Raw genomic sequence first — 24760 nt, 5'->3', positions numbered from 1 at the left:
ACTGCTTTGGGACGGGGAGTTCCCTTGTATGACATCTGTCAGGCAGCTATGTGTGCCTCGCTGCACACTTTTACCAAGCACTACTGCCTGGACAGCCAAGTCCGTAGAGACGGCTTCTTTGGCCGTTCTCCTCTCCAGGACTTTCTGGTGTGATCTTGGTTCGCAGACCCACCACCGGGGTTGGGATTACTGGGGTATCTATTCTAAGGTAAGGAATCTATCACTACGTGTTTCTTTCAAATGCACAAGTTACTTACCTTCGGTAACGATATATTGTATTGTATTGTAGACTTATATAGCGCTCTTTCACCCTATGGGTATCCTGGCGCTGAGATTATCCCACAGGAAATGTAAACCTGTAGGTATGCAGGCGAAGATAAAAGTGCAGTAACTAGGCTAACTAGTCCCTAGGAAAGAGCCAGGTTTTTAGCTTCTTTCTGAATTCTAGCAGGTTCTCAATTTGTCTGAGAGCCAGTGGAAGTTTATTCCATAGACGTGACGCTGCCGTGCTAAACGCTCTACCTCCTAATCTGGCTTTCTTGAATCTGGCTGTGCACACCAATCTGGCAGAAGTTGAGCGGAGGTTTCTAGCTAGTACATACCAGGAGAATTTGCTCTGCAGAGGTAGTGGTCCCAGTCTGTGGACTGCTTTGTGGACAATACATAGCGATTTAAACTGGACTCTTTGTGAGATTGGCAGCCAGTGTAGATCCTTCAATGATGAGGATGCTAAGGATCTGCGTTGTCTTTTCAAGGCTAGTTTGGCTGCTATTAGTTGGATCCTCTGAAATGTATTGATCAGAAACATAGGTGCTTCTAGTAGCAAGGAGTTATATATATATTCCTTAGCATAGAAATCCAAATGGAAAAGAATTCCAGGCAAGCAGATTCAGCAGGTAAATTTATTCTTGGCAGAAAAGACGACGCGTTTCGACCACGTCTGTGGTCTTGGTCACATGAGCTCCGTCTCCACAATACATTCTTTTTAAAGGCATAGCAAGGGTCTTTTTCATAGACATAGTAGTAGAAAGCAAAGAAAATTAAACATGTTTCTTCACATTTTAAACAAATGAAAAAGTGCATAAATGTGATAAAGTGCACATATCAGGTACAGTGCTTGGATTTTGTACAAAAGTAAAAAGTACATTCATTGTATGAACTGCGATTATTATTGTGTATAATGGTTCTCTCTGTTTGCTGTATTTGTTCATTGTGCGGCCATGTATAGTGACTGATCATATGCTCTAGTGCCCATAGGTATTATCTAGGTGTGCTATCCTGATTCATCAGAAAGTGAGTAACTTGTACAGTGAAGGTAAAGTACCATAGTGTATAAAGGTTTAAGAAGTGTCTCGGAGTTCAGGGCAGCCGCCGTAGACTCCAGTGCTCATATCTTTACTATTTAGACGTGATTTTTCAGGATTTGTTGTGCACCATCTTCCTGTGGACAAAAATATATAAAGTTTTAGTACTTGCAGCCTTACATAACATACCATCTAACACAGTAAAATTATATTTTTAACCATATTGGGACAACAAAATTCACAATTGCAATTTATAGTCCTGATCCTGTAGACAATTTTAGTGATGGGTGCTTAGTGAAAGGAGAGGGAAGAGGAAAGTGAGTATATCGGCAAGGCATGTTTCCATGTAATTTCGTAGATTCTTTCTTTATAAGTGGCTATACATTTCTTCATCCTGGATATTTATATATATATATCTTGCACCAGTAGAATTCGACTCTTATGGTGATAGGTTTAAGACAACCTTTAAAGAAAGCTATCCTAGTGGTAGCTGTGGAGAGCAGCCTTCAGGCTAAGTCTTTAGAGGAATGTAAAGCAGCTTGTTTTACCTTATAATCGCTTGAAATACTAAATGAAAGGACACCACACAGATATATATCAAATATATATGTATTTATTACTAAACAACTCTCTACTAATCTCTTTATGAGATTAGAAGGCAGGAACATATGCACAATCATCGTTTAACAATAAGTTAAGTACATTATGGCAGGGGCCCTAGGGGCGTACCAGACCATATACTGAAAAAGAGACTTAAGAATAACGACTTGCAAAGGGACAAGGCCTAGGGCCTTCAGAAGTGCTGGGGCCTGTGAGAACACAGTCGCGAATCCCTATTGACTTCAATGGAGGAAGTCGCGATTGGAAATTAAGAGTTTAAGGATACTTCGGGAGAGTCTACAAGCAAGTCACTTACAGGGTAAGTAGTTCAAGATCCAACACCCATCGGAGCACCGTAGTGCTGGAGTTACCTCACCCAGGGAAGCCGGGTGCATAGGTGTCTTTTGGTGTCGGGTCGCGGCGTCGTTTGTAATGGGAGCCAAAGGAGACTTGCTGCTTGTGAAAACAGGAGAAGTGTCCGGTGGAATCCAAGGCTGGATTCAGAAGAAGGAAGACCTGAAAGCAGAGGGGACAGTGTTCAAAGTCACTTGGCAGTGACCCGGGGCAAGGAAGATGGATGCCCACAGTCGTCGGGTGATTTCAGGTGATCCACGGGTGTCTTGACTCTTCAGCCACGAGGTCCAGGAGGTGTTGACGATGACCAGGAGATGGATTCGGCGTGTCCCACGAAGTCTACAGCTTACTGCGGTGTCGGTGACCAGATTGGAGCCAACAAGCCTTGGTAACAGCAACTCTCATGGAAAGGACAAAAAGTCAGCGGTGCAGACCAGCAAGGTCTGAGGGACTCACCCAGCGAGGGTAAGTCAGGGCAGGCCTGGAGCAACCAGGGGAGCCCTTTGGAACTGTAGAAAAGTCTTCAGGGGACCCACGAGCCAACCGGCAAGGGATCGCGAAGACGCCTCGAGAGGATTCACTCAACAGGGGCCCACGGTCACTCGGGTCGGGGTAGGCCTCTGATCTTTGGAGGGATTCCTGCTGGAGGCTTGGACCATACGTGGTCCAATGCACAGGTTCATAGAACGTCGTGAAGGGGTTGCACTCAAAAATAGTGCACGGTACCCAGATATTGCGGTCCCTCGTGGGGTCCACTTGCCTCAGCGTCGCTGGGGACTCACGATGGCCTTGGAGAAGTCAGGAAATCCTCTTCCTGGGCTGCAGGGACTTCGGGCTCCGGCGGGAGCGGTGGAGTTTGCGACAGTAGTTTGTAGTTTTTGGTGCCTGCCAAGCAGGGGAGTCACTCCTTGACTCCAAGGGAGATTCTTCCGTCTTCCAGAGGTAGTGGAACGTCGAAGGTCCAGGATTCGTCTTCAGAGCGTCGTCCAGGGGTATCTAGTTTGCAATGACAAGGGTTCCCTAACTTATACTGAAAGGAAGGAAGGGACTAGCTCTATGACCCCACCTATGGGAGGGTCAGGGGAGTGGGTGGCTACACCCACTTCCCTTTGTCCAGTTTCGTGCCAGAGCAGGGGCAGGTTGCCCCTGAGCCGGTTTGAACTGGTGTATGCACAGAGGAGCCTACTGCTCCCCCAGTGCAGGACTTCAAAGCACTCTAGGAGTGCACCCACCCAGCCCCAATACACTAAACCCTGTCTGGGAGGTGGTCACACCTCCCTGTGACAGGATGCCTTTTGTTGGGCCTCCTCCACTGCGAGTTTCGGTCATCAGCAGGAGGGCAGCCCATTGTCTATGAATGGTGGCATCCATTTTGTGATGCCAGGGATCTTCAGGATTCTACAGTGTTTCCACAATAGGTACATGTCTATCCCTCTAGAAGGGTGGGATCATACTCCCACACCAGTTACTGGTGTGGGGGTATGATTCCAAAGCGTTTGACACCAAACACAACATGTTTTGATGCAGCCATTCCAAAGTTAGCATTTACCACAAGGTTATAATGCACTTAAGAGTATATGGTTTGACCGCATTCACAAACAGCCCCAGAGAATGGACTCTGAGAGATGCAGAGGGGCCCTGCTCAGGCAGAGGCACCCCCTCACATGGAAACCAAGCACCCTGCCCACAGGATTGATAGGGCCTGCCTTAGGGGTGACTGATAGTTTTAAATGTGTGTGCAGGAGAGATATAGTGAACCTATTTCTCAGTGAGGAGTGCTAGCACCACCTTACCCAGGCTGCAGTAGCAGGCCTGTGGTGTCAGATTTAGTCTGCTTCCCAGGAGTAGTATAATACATGCTTCAGTCCCTGCTAGGCCTGTGAATCACCTATGCCCTTGGTACCTAAGGTACCATATACTAGGGACTCATAAGGCACCACAGTATCCAATCACTAGTGCACCTAATATGCACTCCATGTTGTTTTAGAGAGAACAGAGAGGCTGGGGCCCTGATTAGCAGGGTCCCAGCCAGACTATAGCCAGAAACCAGTGTAAACATCAGAAAAAAAGGTGGGGGCAACATAAGACGCAGATCCTACTCTCCTACAATATATATATATATTATATATCAGTCGCCACTGTGTAGGTTGAGATGCACTTTTCATTGAAAAATCATTTTACGATTTGCCTATAACTTTTGACCCTTTGCACACATCTGCACCATAATTGGCAGTTGCTTGGCATAATTAGTGAAGGTCTAGTAAGCTCATTATTTTGAATATCCTTGCAGGGGAAAGAAAGTTAAGGAGGGTGTAAAAAAGTAGTGTTTTCCCATTATAGGCATATAGGAAATTTTGTTGGCATCTACAGGGAAGAAAGCTGAATGGTTTTACGCCACACTTAGTTTTTTCGTGGAACTTCAATCAGAAAGCATGCATTCATTTGGTGTAAATACGTTTAATAATTTTAGAGCTATAACCTTTTAAAAATGTTGCCCGGTGGGCTTGAAAGGGTTAAAATTTTGTATAGCTGTTTAACATCGTGAGTCCAAAAATTGCCACTCCTTACAATCACATACATTCTTTTTAACAAATGTCATTGCCTGGAGAAAGTCTGAGAATTATTATTTTTTGGGCCATTTTGAAACATTCTTTTTAAAAATTGCGAGTTTCATGTTGTGGGAAAAATGTCCATTGCCATTAGGGCGTGTGGGGGGCAGCATTAAATGTGCCAACATTAGAGAAGTGATGGGGGCACCCAAAGGTGTGGAAAATGAACCACCTCCCGCCCCCCCCCCCCCCCCCCCCCATGGGTTTTAGGCAGAAGAATAGGAATTTTAATGAAACTCATGAGTCAGCAGCCACTATTTTGTGAAGAGGAAAAAAAATGCATTGAATGCCTTCATGCCTGTCTAAGAACTGGATGGGTGCATGCCGAGGTTTTCCCCGCATTTGTGATGGGTTTGCCAGGGACCTGGAAGTTCGGGCTTGACTGGCCCCATGGGGAGCAGGGTCAAGAGTGATTTGCATATGACTAGGTCCAAACTGGGGTGGACTGGTGATCAAAACAATGATGGATGTAACCCAGAACTCTTGACTGGAGGTGAGTGTTTGAAAAGTTTCGGCACTGGGTCAATCATCTTGTGTTTGCTGCATTAGCATCTGTAGCCTTGCTTCTGGCAAACAATGTCCACCCTTACAAATTGATTACAGCTTTTCCCCTATCTCATTGCCTTAACCCTTCAAGTGAAGATCCTACTTGCCAATAGAGCGCACCAAGAATATAATCACTCAGATATTTTTAGTGAAGGGTTTTAAATTACATTCTCACCCCAATTTAAAAGTATCCCACATAACAGGTCAAATATTCCCTTGTGTGGCTCAGGATTTGACTGTCTCATTTTGGGTTTTCCCCGCTTAGCTTGCTCTACTATCAGAATTAGCCATAGTGAAGCAGGACCGTAGCATCAGAAAGTAGGAATGCCCAATAAATACGGTGTGCTTGGGTGAGAACAACAAAACAAAGATTGAACAAATATTTTAACGCACCTGACTGAATGTGTGCTTCATTCATTTCCTTAGGTGTCATCCATGGTGCATCGTTAGCACTTATATTTAATGACTGTGTCCTGAAAACGAGCCTAAAAGAAAGAAGCAGAATACTGGTGGGCCCAGTCTGCAGCAACATCAACCTAGAGGCCAAGTGGTGCAAACACAGTGGGAATCCTGGCCCTCAGTGCGACATTCCAAAAGTACTGCTGGACGTGCGCGGAGGACTGATGCAGGTATTCCAAGAGTTCTCTGTATCAAGATTGATTCATTCATAGATGTATATTATCTATGCTTCAGAAACTGCTTTTCTCATGCATGCGTGGTGGCATAAGATAATGGCAACATTGCAATTTGGTATTGAGTTTATTCAATTTCTGAGTTCATAGTGCTTAAACTTCAGATTTGCCAACTATCCAAAAAGTTGGTGGTTCTCATACGTTTGCAGGTCCACTGGTAGGTTTAAAAAAAATGTTGAAGCCTGGAGCATCAAAAGCATTGACACCTGTTGAGCGGTGAAAGTCTGGAGGAAAGAAGAGATGAAGGGAGAGAACATCCACCTAATTGAAGAATGATCGTATAATGAATGAGCCAGCATGACTGTAGTTCTGTACTGCAGTATCTAATCTACTGCAGCACTAATAGGTCGTTGTAATATCAACAGTCATGCTTCACTCAGAACCCCAAGCTGAGTATTTGTTAGAGAAGTGAAATAAAATAAAGACCATTTTAACAATGGTCACCAGTAGAAGAATTGCTTGTTTTCTACTGTTTCCAACTATTGTTTTTTACATTTATTGATCAGGTGTTCTGGGGCCAGGAGCACTTGAACTGCTTAGTGCTTCTGCAAGAGCTTCTTCAAAAGTACATGAAGATCGAGGATGGCACCGAGGCCCTGGTTTCTGATAGACCGCTGCAGCCTGTGTCCCCTATTGGAAGATATCAAGCCTTCAAAACGGAGCACAGCTCAGATGACCTGAGGACTGGCCTGTTCCAGTATATCCAAGATGCAGGTATGATTAACAGTGGCACTTCATGCTTGAACTAAACACACTGCTTCCAACATGACCCCTTGAGAAAACTTTTGTTGTTGCATTTGCTTGTTGTACACTGTGTATCGCCTTAGTCCTTAGATTTTTCGGATCAGTAAGCTTCCAGTGGCTATTCCCACTATTTTTGTTAGAAGTGTTCATAAACTAAGATAGCAGCTGCGTATCCATATTCGTAGGCAACTGCAGTATCAGCACTGCTTGCCCTGCAAAGCTTGTAAACAAATGTAGACGAGAGCTGTGTCCATTGCTTCACAGAAACTAATCTACATTCATGTTTTTCACTTTAACTCACAAGTGCTTTAGTTAACCACTTTTCTGGGAGTGGTCAGCCAAGAAAGTTTCTCTTGAATTCACCTAGAAGTAGCATGTATCTTAGAGCAAATAGACATTGCATATTTGAACATTAGATTAAGTCTTCACCTGATGGTCATACCCGTCTAAACCATCTTTGAAATCATACACGCTACTCCTTTATTTCTATAATTGTCAGTAATATGGAGAATATTTACCTTTTGGCTGTAGTGGTCCATTTGGAAAATATAGCTCTAGATTTGTGCGCAGTGTATGATATCACCTTCTGCCCAGACCGTTTCCTGTTGTGCTTACCATATGCTAATATATGTGTTTGCTCTGTGAAAATAAACTCTCATTTAGGCAAGTCCTCATCCCTTTAGTTAGACATGCAAGAATGGAAAGATTGCTTAGACACTGGGTTGACTGTGAGTGGTAGAGGAAGCCTCTAGCCCAATCTTAAGTAGCCACAGTATCTTTTTCAGAACTATCCCAGCTCCTACTCACTTCCTTCTGTTTTCTGCATAGCTTAAGTATCTGGCTTATCGGAGACCAATCTGTGTTTCCTCTAGTCCAACTCAAACAGACTCAGAAGAAGCTACAGTGAACCGTCCTCCTGCAAGCAATTTGTCTTTATTCGCAAGGTTTTAAAAATTTGAAGGGTAGAGAGGATCCAATTGGCCAGGTCTTTCTAGTACTGTGTCTCTTGTCCAGTACAGGGGTGCATGTTTCTCTTGATATCCAAGGAGCAGCTACACACCAGCGTAGGAGAGAAGACTTGGGATCTTGCTAGCCCCTTCTTGCATTTGGGCTAAGTCTGGGCTAAACTTGGAGAAACCACTGCGGTGACTGACCTGTGTATAGTGGAAGATCTGTGTGCCTCAAAGAAAAAGCTGGACTGCATCTTCCCAGTGGGAATGACGGATTTCCAGCCGGGTACAGAACCTTGCTGCATGCATTGGACAATGCCTGCTCGAGGACATGGGGTGGCCCCAGAGAAGCTGCTCAGGAGTTGTCACTACTGCACATCATCATTGTGGCCTAGGGGAAGAGCTGTTGTGAAACTGAGTCCACGTCATCCACGACCTTGGTGTGCCTTCTAATTTCTCCTTAAAGGTCTTGAGGATTACTTTGACTACACCCATGGTCTGGAAATTCAGTGGGGTAGCTAGGTGATTGCATGACTCTTCAAAAGTTGGAATCCGGTTCTGCCAAATGGTTCCATAATTATCATCATTTGCGCCCCTGGTACCTACCCCAGAACTTGCATAGTGTCCTGGTTTGTCCATGCCTCTGTCCCTGCCACTTTAATTGCCTGATTGCTTTTGAATGGTTCAAAGACATAGGCCCCGAGAATTTACCCCATCTAAGTGGGTATCAAGGTATACGGACACCTTGACCTGCTATTTTACCCAACAAACTAGCCCTGTTGCTTAAAGATCTTCAGTAGGCAGTGTCCTTGTCCAGGCACCAGAGAATTGGTCTTTGTTACTATATCATTTGAAATGACTGTTTTTGCTTGTCGTTCATTGACGTGTACTTCTCGCTGTAGACGGATCCTTTGGCCATTCTGAGGGTCCAGAAGGCTTTTGTGGAAAATGCATCAAATCAAATCCCCAATGACATCCTCCCACCATTAACTGAAAGTAATCGCTGCAAATCAAATACTGATACTGTGAGACGTGGTTCCTGTGATTCCAGGGCAAGAACTTGGCTCCAGTTGGGACAATTTGAGTTGTTTGACACTGGTGTTCCAGGTCAACAGTACTGTTGGACCCCAAGTTGAATTACTAAGTGCTCCCCTTAAGCACATATCTCTCATTGGTATCAATGCTGACTAGTCCAAGGCTTACTTAAGGAAGTGCTAAGAGGTTAGAAACTCAGAACTAAGTAAAATGTACTAATAACCCTTAATAACTGTGTGTCCAGTACCTTGCTATGTAAAACAAAAAAAAAACAGACATGTATTTTAACACACATGTAACTAAATACTGTAGATGTAATGATGATAAGCTGCAAAAACAAAGCTCTCTCACCGCCCTAGCCAGAGAACTGATCCCAGATGCTGTCGTTGTGCTCAATTTGTAAGTGCTATATTTCTGTTAAGATTGCAGTCTCTAAACAATGTTGGCCTATTTCGATATTTATAATCACCAACCCACCTTCATGGGCATGGAACCGATGACAATTTACTTTAATGAGGACAAAAATACAAGCATGCTGGTGAATTCAGGTATCTAGTGTGCGTTCATGTCCTTCCCTATTAGATAACCCAACAGTAGCTGCATTTGCAGGTTATGCTTCAGAGGTGTAACTGTTTGCTGTGCTACCCTTCATATGGAATTGTATCTCTTTGCACAGATACTTTTATATAAGGTTTCACTACAGCTGCCTCAAAACCTCTCAAACACAAGATGATGCGCACAGTCCATCCAAACTGCCCAGAAGGGTCCGCCCAAGCCTGCCAAGCCAACAGTCACTGCAGTGGTCATTAGGGAAATGTTTGTAACCCAGTGCTGTGGCACAATTACGGAGTCCACTAGCCCACTGGCTAATCAGTGAAGGACTGCAGATGGTACTGGTGCCCATACACAGGAATCCATGCGCTTAGGCACAGATGACTTTTAAGCCCTATAATTGGGGAGCCACCAGTCACAATAGAAATTTTACAGTACCTTTGGTGCTCACAGGTTTGGAATCAGTGAGCTCTAACAGACACCTTAATTGTGGCTTGGATAAAGTCAGTCGTCCAGTGACTAGATGACGTAGGCCACCTCCAGGTTTTCTCAACCGCAATCCAGAGGCAATGCCCTGTGGCTCAACTGGTCCCAGATGTTTGCCTACGCTTTTCCTCCCCTCCCACTCATTCCTTACATGGTCCAGAAGCTCACTCAAACATCCCTCACACTAGTTCTAATCGCCCCAACATGAGCTTGACAAGCGTGGTTCACAACCCTACTACAACTACCGATTGAACCACATAAGAAACGGACAATCTGGCCACATCTGCTAACTCATGAGCAGGGGTTGGTTATGCACCCCAACCCCAAGCAGTTAAATCTAGCGATCTGGCTTCTGAAGTCCTAGAGTTTGGGTTCCTCAATCTTTCACAGGAATGTATGACCATCCTGAAAAGCGCTTGCAAACCAACCACAAGAGCTTGTTATGCAGTAAAGTGGAAATGGTTTGTCCATTACTATCTCACAAAACAAATCCAACCACTTTTACCAGCAGTACAAGACCTGGTCTATTACCTGCTACATTTACAACAAGCAGGACTTGCATACACCTCTGTTAGTTTAAACCTAGCACCACTTGCTGTCTACATGCAGAATAGACATCACATTCCAGCATTTATGGAAGGACTAATACGAGTCATTCCTCCCTCCATTCCACCAGCACCTGCATAGAATCTAAATATTGTTTTCATCAGGCATATGGGTCCTCCTTTTGAATCACTACATTTATGTGATCTACAGTTCCTCACATGGAAGGTAGCTTTTTAGTGGCTATTACATCTCTAAGATTGATAAGGGAACTTCAAGCGCTCACCCTTGAATAACCTTTTTTCCAAAGCTGTCCAGATAAACTAGAACTAAGAATAAATCCCAAATTTCTATCAAAGTAGTTTCTTCTTTTCATAAAAACCAAGCCTCAAACAAGACTCATTGGCGGAAAGATTGCTACACACCCTCAATGTTAAAAGAGCAGTAATGTACTACATCTAGAGAACAAAACCTATTAGGAAAATTCAACGACTCTTCATATCTTTCTCAAACCTACACAAAGGCTTACCCATATCTAAAGCTGGGATTGCAAGCTGGATAGTAAAATGCATCTAAACTTGCTACCACAAGCTGAGCGGTTGCTACCTGCACACCCAAGAGCTCACTCCAAACAGGAGCCTCTATTTCTTACCTTGGAAATATTCCACTAGTAGATATCTGAAAAGCAGCTCAAATGTGTACAACCGGTGGATATGCTTTCAGATCTTTTCTCTATATCATTTGATGGCCTCTTATTTTCAAAGGTTACTCCCATGGTGATACAATACCCACCCACCTTGGGTATAAGTCCACTAGAACTGCGCACTAAAGTCTAGAACAAAATGTTCAACATATGCACGAAAGCACACCAAAACACTGTCACTTTTATCCTCAATCAGGTTCGGCAAAGAAAAAACTAGTTTTTGAAGTCCCGTTGGCAAACTTCCAATAAATGATCCACAGAAGGTTATGTATCAGGTCACTCTATTTTATTCCATATCAGGTCACTTTATTTTATTCCAGTCATAGACACAAACACGGCAGCCAACGCGCGTTTTGCCCTCCTGGACTTTCTCAAGACTTCTCTCAATATTCAAAAAGGCAGTGCTTCTTAATGTGTAACATGAATGGTTCATCGGAAAAATATCTCGCTGAGTAAATTCTGTATATAGCTCTCTTGATTCAAAAGCCATATACTCTTTGAAGTGGGGTAGACTTAATAACATTTGTTTACAATTGAGTATCGTTCAAGTTCCACGGACCACGTATTGGCCACACAACGACTCTTTCTATTTAATAAGCGCTTGCACCGTGATAAGTCAGCACATGTGTGTCCAGCTCCAGTGCCTCACCCAGACTTCCGAACTGCTTCTGTAAAGCAGCTATATGGGAAAACCCACATACATTCACAAAACGCTATTGTGTTGATGTCTTGGCTAACCAATAAGATAGAGTGGGTCAAGCAGTATTAGGAACACTTTTTCAAGGCTGTTCGTCAACCACTAGCTAGCCACCGCTTTTAGGGAGCACTGCTTTACATTCGAGGCTAAGCTTATGTATCTACAGCCAACACATGCTACGAATGGAATATGTTACTTACCTTTTAAGCATCTATTCATAGCGCATAGTGCCATAGATTCATATGCACCCACCCCCCTTCCCCGGAAGCCAATGGTTCACGTATACACTATTCATAAATATTCATTATTTATCTACATCTTTTAATGTTCATCTTTACTATCTCTCTACTGCTCCTATTCCAAGCTCACCCGATGAGCCAAAAACAATCTTAACAATGGATCCGCTCACCATGCGCAGTACAGACTATAGAAGGAGTCACCTTTACCTCGTGACTCAAAAGGCTTCTTCGAAAAAAACAAGTTGCAAACGTGTGAGCCCTGCACTAGATGGCAGGAGTATGCTAACCATATGTATCTAGCCCAAGATTTTGGGTAGTGACAGATGAAGACCAACTCGTAATATGGCTGGCCATTCTACCTACCCCAGCCAAAACTCATATCTGTGATGGATGCATCTTCTGTGGATTGGGGCAGGCACATGGAACAGGAGGACCTCAGGGTTCTGCGGTCCCCAATGGAGCTGCAGCTCCACGTCAGTCTCTTGAGCTTAATGCTATCAGACTAGTTCTGAAAGCCTTTCTCCCATCCTGCAGAAGGAGACCGGTGCAGGGCTAACTTGACAGCATGACATGATGTCACTTGGTACTGCAACAAGCAGGGTAACTTGGGGTCTTGGGCCTTGTGTCAGGAGGTGTTACACCTTTGGAGATGCTGGATCAACAGTAATTTTCCTGGTGGCCAATCACCTGGTGTGGTCGCTAAATGTCAGGTCAGACTTCAACTGGCAGATCATGAATGGTACTTTATCCTGGGGATGTTCAGGACATCTTTGACCGGGAGGTCATGGCTGGATCTCTTTACCACCACTGAGAACGTGTAGTGTGGAGTACTGCTCACTGAAGCTCCTACCAAGAGAGTCCCTAGGGGACGAATTCCACCTGCAGTGGAGCACAGGACGTTTGCAAGAGTGTCCACTGCTACCTCTAGTTCCTCAACTTCTGAGGAATGCCAGGACTGACTGAACCCACGTCAGAGGCGCAACTAGAGCCAAATTTCGGGGGGGGGCTGAGCAAAAATTTCGGGGGGGGGCTGAACTTTAAGCAATTGGCAGAGTGGAGCTGCAGGGGCTCTTAGAAGGGGTGAAACAACAGCAAGGCCTCATTAACATGCAAATGGTCTTTTAAAGACCTGTGAAGTGCTCGGGTGCGGCTGCTTTTTTGCCCGGGAAGGTGTCTCATCCCGGGCTGCCACACACGACGGGGGGGGGGGCTGAAGCCCTGTGAGTCCAATGGGTGTTGCGCGCCTGACCCACGTCATCTTGATAGCCTCAGATTGGGCCAGAACAGTACAATTCTCCGAATTGTTGAGCCTGACCATTTGCCCTCCGATTTGCCTGCTTCCCTTGGGGAACCTCCTGTCCCAGATCAGGATCCTGCTCCCAAATCTCCACAATCTACATTCCCATACGTGGAGATTGAGTGGCAGCAACTGAACAGTTTTGACTTGCCATCTGATGTAGTGGATGAGATTCATAGAGAACTTCAACTAAATCCATCTATTCTGCATTGTGGAAGAAATTTGTGGCTTGTGTAGGAACCGTCAGCTAGATCCTCTATAGGCCAAGATGGCAATTGTTTTTTGTTTGTTTTGTCTTTGGTCCAGAAAGGCTTTGTAGTGGGCACAATTAAATACTATTTAAAGCCTCTCTTGCCCTTTTTACATTTGCCTGACTAATCTTCTTTATTTAAGTCATCGGCTGTGGTGAGGTTCTTAAAAGCTTGATGCACATGTCCATGCCAGAACCCTTCCTTATGCCACAATTGAGACCTTAATGTTGTCCTTGCATTCTGATGTGCACGCCTTATGAGCCCATGCCCAGTTATACTCTGCAGCTCCTAACCATTCAGGCATTTTACTTGTTTCGATTACTTCTGCGCTTATCACTGAGCTGCAGGTGCTGTCAGTAAAATCTCCGTACACCACTTTCTTTCTGCCAGTGAAGTTTTCTCTTCCACGTGGGACAGTTGACCACCCTCCCTGCTTTTTGCTCTCCGCCACATCCATCGAAAGATCTGCCTTTAGACAAAGCATCTATCAGAAGATTGTTGCTGGAGGTAAGTAACCCGTTCTTCTGATGTCTCTTTTCTTTTTATTTGTTATTCTGTACATTATAACGTTTTACTTTTCCTGAGCTTATCATGTTTATTGCTCATGCAATTTGTTCCATTTAATCAAAGTTCACTATCTCTTTTCAGCTTCTCAGAAACTACCCAGCGTTTATGAGGTGGTTTTTTACAATGAGACAGAGGACAGTCCTGGCCTGATGCTGTGGCGTTACCCAGAGCCAAGAGTGCTCACCCTTGTGAGAATAGCTCCCGTCCCATTCAACACAACCGAAGATCCGGATATCAGTACCGCCGACCTTGGAGATGTTCTTCAGGTACTTCTTACATAGTTTGTTACTCGGTTCTTATTGCAATACATAATATTGCTCATTTGGAGAACAATGTGCGTCTACTTTATATACTGGGCATGGGATGTAGAGAAAAGTTTGTGTCTGCTTTATATACTGAGCATCTTATATGTGGCGAGCAGTGTGTACCAGCTTAATATACTGCCCGTGTTATATGTTGTGCAGAAAAGTGTGTCTCGGGTTTATATACTGGGCATGTTATATGATGGTCAAAATAGGGTGCGCGTGTCAGTTTTATAGAACAGATATGATGTGTAGGACAGAGCATTTCAGCTTTATATACCAGACATGCGATATGATTGGGAGTTGCTGCCGAGGTATTCAGTATCATTTCGCTTCAACTAGCTTTCCGCACTAAAACTGGAGATCATGGTTATTACAAAAGTGGTGTTTAGTCTCTAAGTATGAATGCATTAAAATGTAGTGTTGAATTATAATTATATACTTTTTACCGGAATATGTAAAAACCTCTCTTCGAACTTGGCCAGTTACTGCATTCCAATTTTGAAACATAAAAATAGTCAAAGTGAGTCTCTGTTAGATGTGTATTTGGTTTGGTTGCCTGATGGCAGCAAGTGGTACTGCTGGACTGATTACATATACACCCTGACATAGGTGCCTTCTTACCCTTGCTTTAAGTTTCTAAGATACAGAAGTTAGAATAACAGGGCTTTTTTTCCTTGTCTGTTACGCATTGGTTTTGTACTCCTCGTTTTAGATGACAGAGATCAAAAGTGCACCAGATGTTACACTCGCGTTGCAACTCATTTGTTTTCTGATTGACCTCTATTTCTGTTTCCTTTCGGTATAGTGAAGAAGTATGCATTGTTGAACAGTTGAAAGGGTTAACTCAGTCAGATTTGCTGATTGATCCTAATAATAGTAATTTCCTGAATCATGGAACGTGTACACATTTGACAACTTTATATCGCCTTAGTGTTTTCACGTAGCAGGGATTGATGACAATTTAGTAGTTTTAGTAGTATTGAGATAGCCTAGTTTTCCTTACCTGTTCTCAAATTCTTTTCAAGATCCAAATTGAAGAAAAATAGATATAGTCTGTATTCACCAATGGTGCATAATCTTAAACTCTTCATAAAAGCCCGCAGCAGGTATTATTAAATGTCGGTGCACCGATCACCAAGGCTGCGTAGTCTTTTTTAACTCCTCAAACCTCTTTACTCCACTATCCGGCACTCCCTTCCCCCTTTATTTCACTCTTGCAAAATTCTAATTTCTCCCTTTATGACAGCTTTTCCATCTCTCTCTTTCTCCTTCTTTCCCCTTTTTTAATTTTACTTCTCTTAATCTGTGTTAATGTCTGATGAGGAAAAATTCGTTTTGGTCCCCAAAAAGAATGCAGGTGGACCCCACTGGCAACCACTGGCTCAAATTAAGCACTACCCTGAGGCTCAAAGTAGGTGGCAGCAAGTCCTTAAACACCCGCGACATCACAGGAAAGTCATCACACATTAATTCTGATAGAGACCTCTGGCAGCAGATTCTTTACCATAGAATTATCCCCAGGCATCAGACTGGATCCAGAAATGTCTCGTAAACAGTACCCCTTTGTGCCGGTAGGTGGTGTCGTTCAGCTCCACATTGCATCGTCTGTGCCATAAGTGATGTGCACGGTGCCTATATAGGTGCCTCCCCATCTTGCTGACATCAGTTCTTTCTGTGTCAGTCAGTGCAGATCCAGAGAGCGTTATCTCAGTCATTTATTTTCTAGAATTATCTCATGGTGTGGCATGGATGTCCACGAAGAAGGCTGGAGGCTGAGGTGCCTGTCACTGGCAATTGTCAGTGACGGACCCTCACCTCTGGTGTCTTGAGCGTCAATATGACACCAAGACATGCGTTGATTGTCGCTTCATGCACCATAAAGGTCTTCCCAACAGGATGGTCCCGGGATCAGTCCTGTGGATGCCTTGATAGGGTTAAAAAATAAACAGGTATGAAATAGGGGGAGTAACCCTGTCATCCCATCATGCTCAACATGTTTCGGTTGTCCTAAATATGCCTAACAAGGTCAGTGGCCTTCTCCAGGACCTAGAGTCTCTGGTCAATTAGTTAACAAAACCCCCCACTAGAAGGTAGTGCACCGTCCGTCCTGCTGTCCTCTATGAAACCCAATGGGACTGGCTATTAAACAATAACTTTTAAAACCATTGAATTTGTAAGAAAATTACTCTTAATGACTTCGAAGAGCAATACTTTGTAAACTAAAAAGACAAAGCAAAAGCCATGCTAAAGCTCAACTTCAAAGACAATACCTTGACTTACTATGAATACATGAGACGATGACTAAAACACACACCACTATAGTCAATTGGTTGAACATGTAAATACATGTATGTTGGTGATCAAGCCTTAATCATCATGCTGGCAATGGTGGAGGTCAGCATTATTATTCAAATGTGGTTGCAACCATATCACCAGTGAGAAAAGCATGCACACAGTTTGTTATGTTCAAGCTCATGGGCAGTTCATGCCATGTAATACACATTGCCGCATATCCATCATGTATGATACGGATATTTCAGAGTCCCTCATTTCGAGAAACAGTAAACTGATTATAAGGCTCTAAGTCCGCCCCAAACTTTTAAAAGTCCTCAGGTGTCTGACTTCCTACTCCAAGAGTCAGATGCCACAGGTACTGCCAAGGTGTTCCCACTGCTGAGGATTGGATGAATATGCAGCAATATGAAGGGTAATTGCCTGGTTTTTGGAGTATGAACTAGGGCTAATGGCGTTATTTGACAAGGTTATAAGGGTTTGAACATCTCCTCATTTCATATTTAATTAATCTTTCCGACATGGTCTAGGTCGCGGAGGGAACTGCAGTTGTGGTTAACAAACGGCGATTGGGTCAGTGGCAGACCCTTTTCCCTTCCACAACCAAAGCTAACAGTAGTGACAGATTCATCACTCCTGGGATGGGCAGCCATCTGGGAGAGGTGGAGATCAGAAGCCTCTGGTCCCTGGCAGAATCCGGACTCCACATCAACCTACTGGAGCTCAGGGCAATCCGGCTGGCATTGAAAGCTTTTCTAGTCTCCATCAAGGAAAGGCTAGTGACGGTGTTCATTGACAACAGCACCGCCATGCAGTATTGCAACAAACAGGGTGGGGTTGTGGACCCTTTACCAAGAGGCTCTGCACCTCTGAACATGGCTGGAATGTTAGGGCATATCCCTGGTGATTCAACACCTAGCAGGCTCTCTGAATGCCAGGGTGGATGAGCTCAGCCGAAGATGCCTAGCGGATCACAAATGACGTCTCCATCTCTTTCAGCAGTGGGGAGAGCCTTGGTTAGATCTGTTTGCCACTGCCGAGAATGTGCAATGTGTTCAGTTTTGCAGGCTGGAGTTTCAAGGTGGCTCCCGCTTAGAGATGCTTTTTGTCTCGAGTGGAGCCCGGGCCTCCTGTACACCTTTCTCCCCTTACCACTCCTGCCCAGAGTTCTCAAGAAGATCAGGAACGACTGGGCCCAAGTCCTCCTTGTGGCTCCGAACTGGGCTCAGAGAGTTTGGTATCCCAAGCTGTTGACCATGGCCATTGGTCCTCTGATCAGCAGAAGGGGAAGGTTCCCCACCCGAACCTGGCAACACTCCACCTTCATGCGAGACTGAGCTGCGACAGCTTACAACTTTCGACCTTCTCCCCGAAGTCTGTAATGTTATCTTGGCAGCCAGGTGTCTCTCCACCAGGATGCTATATGCCTACCACTGGGGCATGGTTGTGGCATGGTGTGCAGAAAAGTAAGTTGCTCCCCTTTCTGCTCCCCTTTCTCAGGTCTTTCTATTTATTCTTTCTCTTGACCAGCAGAGCTCTGCGTTGAGCACCTTACAGGACTGCGTTTCTGCCATCTCAGCCTTTATTCGGTTTCCAGTTCAGTCATCCCTGTTCAAAGCCCCTGTTGTGCATAGGCTTTTGAAAGGTCTTCAACACGTTTCCACCTTCACCCTTCATCATGCCTCAGTGGTACCCCGATACCTTACTTACCTTTCTGATGTGCGTTCCTTTTGAGCCACTGCACAACTGTCCTCTCAGGCTTCTTAGCATCAAGACAGCCTTCCTAGTGGCAATAACATATGCCAGGAGGGACAGTGAGCTACATGCTTTGTCACGTAAGCCTCCACACCTAAACATCTTTCCAGACAATCTGGTTCTTTGCAGTAGAGCTTCCTTTCTGCCGAAAGATGTCACTCCTTTTCATGTAAGGCAGTCTATCACCCTGACTACCGTTTATGCTCTGCCACATCCCTCTAAGAAAGAGGAGCTACTTCACCGACTGGACCCAAAAAGAGCGTTGCGTTCTACCTTGACTGTAAAGAAGGAGTTTTGGGTGGACAACCAACTCTTTGTGGGGTATGTCAGAGCAAAGAAGAAGGGGATGGCTGTGCAGAAGCGGACCAATCTCCCTAATAGATGCTGTGGCGTTACCCAGAGCCAAGAGTGCTCACCCTTGTGAGAATAGCTCCCGTCCCATTCAACACAACCGAAGATCCGGATATCAGTACCGCCGACCTTGGAGATGTTCTTCAGGTACTTCTTACATAGTTTGTTACTCGGTTCTTATTGCAATACATAATATTGCTCATTTGGAGAACAATGTGCGTCTACTTTATATACTGGGCATGGGATGTAGAGAAAAGTTTGTGTCTGCTTTATATACTGAGCATCTTATATGTGGCGAGCAGTGTGTACCAGCTTAATATACTGCCCGTGTTATATGTTGTGCAGAAAAGTGTGTCTCGGGTTTATATACTGGGCATGTTATATGATGGTCAGAATAGGGTGCGCGTGTCAGTTTTATAGAACAGATATGATGTGTAGGACAGAGCATTTCAGCTTTATATACCAGACATGCAATATGATTGGGAGTTGCTGCCGAGGTATTCAGTATCATTTCGCTTCAACTAGCTTTCCGCACTAAAACTGGAGATCATGGTTATTACAAAAGTGGTGTTTAGTCACTAAGTATGAATGCATTAAAATGGAGTGTTGAAATATAATTATATACTTTCAGATGAGCAAGTTACTTACTTTCGGTAACACCTTATCTGGAAGTGACTCCATCTAGTTGCAGCTTCCTTACCGATCAACCCATCCTCCGTGCTCTGCCAATGGATTTCTAGGAACAGGGTTTTTCACCCTTTCAGGGCCCTAAGCTTCCACACCAGTGGTCATTGTTGTTTGTGGCTCTGCACTCCTGGCATGGAAAGTCACGAAAAGAAACTGACATCAGTACTCTGGGGTGCCGCTTATATATTACCATATAGGTCACTTCCGATGCGGACGTTGTCACGCAGAGCCGAACAACGCTGCCTACCGTCGCGCAGGGCTAATTCTCACAAAATATTTCCAGATCCAGTGTGAGGCCTGGGGATAATTCCAAGGTAAGGAATCTGCGAATAGATACTCTCCACTGAATAAGGTGCTAACCGATGGTAAAGAACTTGTTCTTTGTAACTCAGTGACATCAAAGAAGGGACATACCTGAAACTGATATCATTACAGGATGTGGAAACATTAAAGAAGATAAAATCATCCTCACTTGATAAGCCTCCTTTTTGGGGACAGTTCTCTATGCTACACAGATACCATGCGCCCAGCAATGAAGCTGCCGAGCGGAGCATATGGGCATACATACAGACCGCTGTGATGCAGTGTACTGCTACTTTGAAGTAAATGTTAACTGGCGGTCTTTTCATTAACCCTCTCTGACGCACTGCGAACTGACGGGTTAACATGTAGTGTGATATTTGTGCAGTACTGAAATAAAAACAAGCAAAATAAAAAAAGATAAAATCATCCTACTTTACATTCTAAATGACAAAAATTAGTTTGAAACTTCAGAAAAGCACTAACAGATACCACAAAATGAACATTAGTGCCTTAAATCCTATTGAGCTCGATGCCATATATAGTGGTAAGACGTGTCTTTATAGAGCCTATCTGAAAGAAACACGTTAGTTAGATTCCTCACCTTAGAATATCCCCAGGCGTCAGACTGGATCCGGAAGATTTTTCGTCAGCAATACCCCTTGCGCGTCGCTAGGCGTCGTCTGCGGCTCCGCGTCCGTCGTCGGCGTCGTGCGCCGGGATGACGTCGTCGGAGTACTTAGACGCCGCCCTCGCGCGCTGACGTCAGTTCTTCTTTTTTCCGCGCCAGTAAGCGCAGATCCGGGAGAGCTACCCCTTTTAGTCTTTTTTGACTAACTCTTTTTGATCATTTTTGATCCCTGTCTGTCGACATCTGGTGCCGGTAGGATGCCTGGGTTCAAGGCTTGTGAAGACTGTCATCGACTGATGTCGGTGACCGATCACCACCGCCGGTGCCTCTATTGCTTAGGCCTCGACCACGACGCGGAGTCGTGCAACGACTGCCAGGCCCTGACTTCGAAGGCTAGGCGGGAGCGGTCCCGCAAGCTTCTCGAGCTTCGCCACTCGGCTCCGCGTCGTGCGCGATCCCGGTCCAGGAGGAGGTCCAAGGATCGCTCGCGGAGCCCTAGCCGACGCCACCATCGATCGTCGGGCTCCAAGTCGTCGGGTAAGTCCAAGCACTCAAAGAAGTCCAAGCGGCGACATCGCTCTTCGGACTCCCCTCGCCGGTCGCGCGACTCGGCCGAGGGTCCAAGTGGTTCCACCCCCGCGGCTCCGGCGGAGCCGCAGGTGCCGCGTCCGCCCCCATACCTTCCGGTCCCTGGGGCTGACGCGGCGCCGGCGGAGATCAGCGCCTTCCTCTCGGCCATGAGGAGCCTGGCCCCGCCGTCGACGCCCGCTGGCGCGCCTTCGGGCCCCGCGGGCTCGACTGGGCGACCTCGCGTGCCGGCGGCTCCGGCCCCGGCGCCGTCGACGACTCCGGTCTCGACGCCGCAGGTCCCCGCGGGGCCCATGCCTGGGCCCCAGTCGACGCCGGTTGACCTTGTCACTCCTCCACCGGCGCCGACGCCTGAACCACCGACGCCGTCACCGGCGCCGCCGACGCCTGTGACGCCGACGCCCCAGTTTAGCCCTCATCCGGACCCGACGCCGGCACGGCGTCCGCCGACGCCGCATCCGACGCCGCTAGAGACCTACCATCTCTACAGTCCGGTTCCGATCATTCCTCCTGTTTATCAGGAATCGGAAGAAGGGGGCGACTGGGAGGGGTTCGAGGACCCTCTGGCTGTTCAGTCACAGCTTTCTCAGGACTGGGCAGATGAACTGGGGGAGGCCAGCGGGCTGGACACCTCACCAGACGCTGGATTCACTTCTCCTCCGACCGTGGCTTCGGAGGAGGGTGCAGCATTTTCTGTGGTGCTGCGCAAGGCGGCTGAGGCCCTTGGGCTCGAGTTGCCTGCCGTGGCTGTGAGGACCAACATCCTCACTGAGGTGCTTCAAACCTCAGCAAGCTCCACTGAGCCTCTGCTGCCGTTTAACGAGGCCCTCACTGACGTTCTGCAGGGCACCTGGTCCAAGCCCTCCACAGTTCCTCCTGTGGATAGGAACGTTGCCAGGCGCCACCGCCCTGCTCCGGGCGACCCCAGCTTCCTGTCCCAACACCCCACCCCCGAGAGTCTGGTTATCCAGGCCTCTACTTCCCAATCCTCCTTCCCGACCGCTCCGCCGGACCGGGATTCCAAGAGACTCGAGCAGTTTGGCAAGAAACTGTTCTCGTCCCTTAGTTTGGGCCTGCGGTCTTTAAATACCGCCTGTCTCTTGGACCGTTATTCCCATTCTCTGTGGGATACGGTGGAGGACGTGCTGCCCCTGTGTCCGGAGGAGGTCCGGACGCGTCTTTCCCAGGCTCTGGCCGATGGGAGGGATGCAGCACGGCACGCCATAAGATGTGGGCTTGACACCACGGACTCGCTAGGTCGGGCGATTTCCACCACGGTGGCGCTCCGCCGCCACGCCTGGATGCGGTCCACGTCCTTTTCCGGGGATGTCCAGAACACCCTCATGGACATGCCCTTTGATGGCACTCGCCTGTTTGGTGAGAAGGCGGACAGTGCGCTGAACCGCTTTAAGGACTCCCGGGCTACGGCCAAGTCCTTGGGCCTCTCGGCTCCGCGGGCGCACACCTCCGCTTTTCGCCCCTTTCGTGGCCAAGGAAGGGGCGCCTCCTCACGTCCGCAGAGCCACCAGCCGCAGAACCAACCTGCGCGCGGTCGCGGACGTGGCTTCCGCCGTGGCGGAAATGGAGGCCGACGTGGTCAGCCCACATCCACCCCGGCAGCATCCGCCTCAAAGCCTTCCTAGTCCGAGCTTTCAGGCCCATACCACGCCAGTGGGCGGCAGAGTTCGCCATCACCTGCTCCACTGGCGGTCCATAACATCGGACAGGTGGGTGCTGCAAATCGTCCGAAGGGGCTACTCCCTCCCCTTCGAGACGACCCCTCCAGCCATGCCACCACAACACCACCGTATCTCGGGGGATCATTTGGATCTTCTCCGCGAGGAAGTTTCGGCTCTCCTGGCCAAGGGGGCCGTCGAGCGCGTTCCGAGTCCAGAAGTAGGTCGTGGTTGTTATTCCCACTACTTTCTGGTTCCCAAGAAGGGCAAGGGGGGCCTGCGCCCTATCCTGGACCTCCGGAACGTCAATGCCTTCCTCCGAAAGGAAAGGTTCAAGATGCTAACGTTGGCTCAGGTTTTAGCTGCCCTAGACCCTGGAGACTGGATGGTAGCGTTGGACTTGCAGGACGCATATTTCCATATCCCCGTCCTGCCGGCCCACCGGCGTTACCTGCGGTTCACGGTGGGCCAAGAGCACTTTCAGTTTACCGTGCTCCCCTTCGGCCTCACCAGTGCCCCTCGGGTGTTCACGAAAGTGATGGCGGTGGTCGCAGCTCATCTGCGCAGATCAGGGGTCCCAGTCTTCCCCTATCTCGACGACTGGTTGTTGAAGGCGGGCTCGCCCCAGGCGGTCGTCTCCCACCTCCAGACTACGGCGGATCTCCTGCATTTGCTGGGGTTTTCCATCAACGTGCCGAAGTCACACTTGAGTCCCTCTCAGAAGCTCCTCTTCATCGGAGCGGTTCTCGATTCGGCGCAGTTCCGGGTCCATCCACCGGAACAGCGGGTCCGGGATATACAGGCCCTGATTCCCATCTTTCGGCCTCTATCCCGGGTTTCGGTCAGGCTAGTGTTGCGGCTTCTGGGGCTGATGGCCTCCTGCATCCTACTAGTGCATCACGCCAGGCGGCGCATGCGGGCTCTGCAGTGGGACCTGAAGTTTCAGTGGGCCCAGCATCACGGCAACCTGTCCGACCATGTCTTGATCTCGGAGGGCACTGCACAGCAGTTGCAGTGGTGGCTCACGGACCGCGAGTGGGTCAAGGGCAAGAGCCTCTCCCTTCCCCAACCGGAGCATGTCGTAGTGACGGATGCGTCCCTCCTGGGTTGGGGTGGCCATATGGGAGAGGCGGAGATCAGAGGCCTCTGGTCTCCGGCGGAGTCTCGTCTCCACATCAACCTGTTGGAGTTGAGGGCGATCCGGCTTGCACTGAAAGCCTTCCTTCCCTCTGTCAGGGGAAGTGTCGTGCAGGTGTTCACGGACAACACCACCGCCATGTGGTACTGCAACAAACAGGGCGGGGTGGGGTCGTGGACCCTTTGTCAGGAGGCTCTGCGCCTCTGGACATGGCTGGAACACCAGGGCGTCACCCTGGTGGTTCAACATCTGGCGGGCTCTCTGAACGCCAGAGCAGACGAACTCAGCCGCCGGTGCATGATGGATCACGAATGGCGTCTGAACTCCGAAGTGGTGCAAGGCCTCTTTCAGCAGTGGGGAGAGCCTTGGTTAGATCTATTCGCCACCGAAGAGAACGCGCAATGTCAGCAGTTCTGCGCGTTGGAATTTCCAAGGCGGCACTCGCTCGGCGACGCTTTTCGTCACGAGTGGAGTTGCGGTCTGTTGTACGCCTTTCCGCCTATACCACTTCTGCCCAGAGTGCTGAAGAAGATCAGGCGCGACCGGGCCCAAGTCATCTTGGTGGCTCCGGATTGGGCACGAAGATACTGGTATCCCGAGCTACTCAGTCTGTTGACCGATCCCCCGATACGTCTGCCCCTTCGGGAGGATCTTCTGTCGCAGCAGCAGGGGACGGTCCTCCACCCGAACCTGTCCAGCCTCCACCTCCATGCGTGGAGATTGAGCGGCGGCAGTTGATGCCATTTGACTTGCCTCCTGAAGTCTGTGATATCATTCTGGCAGCCAGGCGTCCCTCCACAAAGTCGGTATACGCCTGCCGGTGGAACAAATTTGTGGCATGGTGCACAGCAAAGGCTGTGGATCCCCT

General features: G+C 47.4%; 1 protein-coding gene and 1 long non-coding RNA gene across 2 annotated transcripts in view; one reads left to right on the top strand and one right to left on the bottom strand.

Annotated features, from left to right (window-relative positions):
* The window catches only part of VPS13B (vacuolar protein sorting 13 homolog B), a 2934705-nt gene that overhangs the window by 2323988 nt on the left and 585957 nt on the right, over window positions 1-24760 (top strand). The window contains exons 37-39 of the mRNA XM_085605186.1: window positions 5840-6042; window positions 6612-6819; window positions 14251-14435. Of these exons, the coding sequence (XP_085461312.1) occupies window positions 5840-6042; window positions 6612-6819; window positions 14251-14435 (596 nt within the window). The remainder of the gene's footprint in view (window positions 1-5839; window positions 6043-6611; window positions 6820-14250; window positions 14436-24760) is intronic.
* LOC146830976 (uncharacterized) overlaps window positions 1314-24760 on the bottom strand; it is a 53246-nt gene continuing 29799 nt past the window's right edge. Inside the window, exon 3 of the long non-coding RNA XR_014961503.1 lies at window positions 1314-1441. This is a non-coding gene — a long non-coding RNA (uncharacterized LOC146830976). The remainder of the gene's footprint in view (window positions 1442-24760) is intronic.

The sequence above is a fragment of the Triturus cristatus genome, chromosome 5_1 (assembly GCF_964204655.1).
Source record: "Triturus cristatus chromosome 5_1, aTriCri1.1, whole genome shotgun sequence".
Lineage (NCBI taxonomy): Eukaryota > Metazoa > Chordata > Amphibia > Caudata > Salamandridae > Triturus > Triturus cristatus.
The sequence above is the reverse complement of the archived record's forward strand: the minus strand, read 5'-3'. Positions and strand labels throughout refer to the sequence as shown.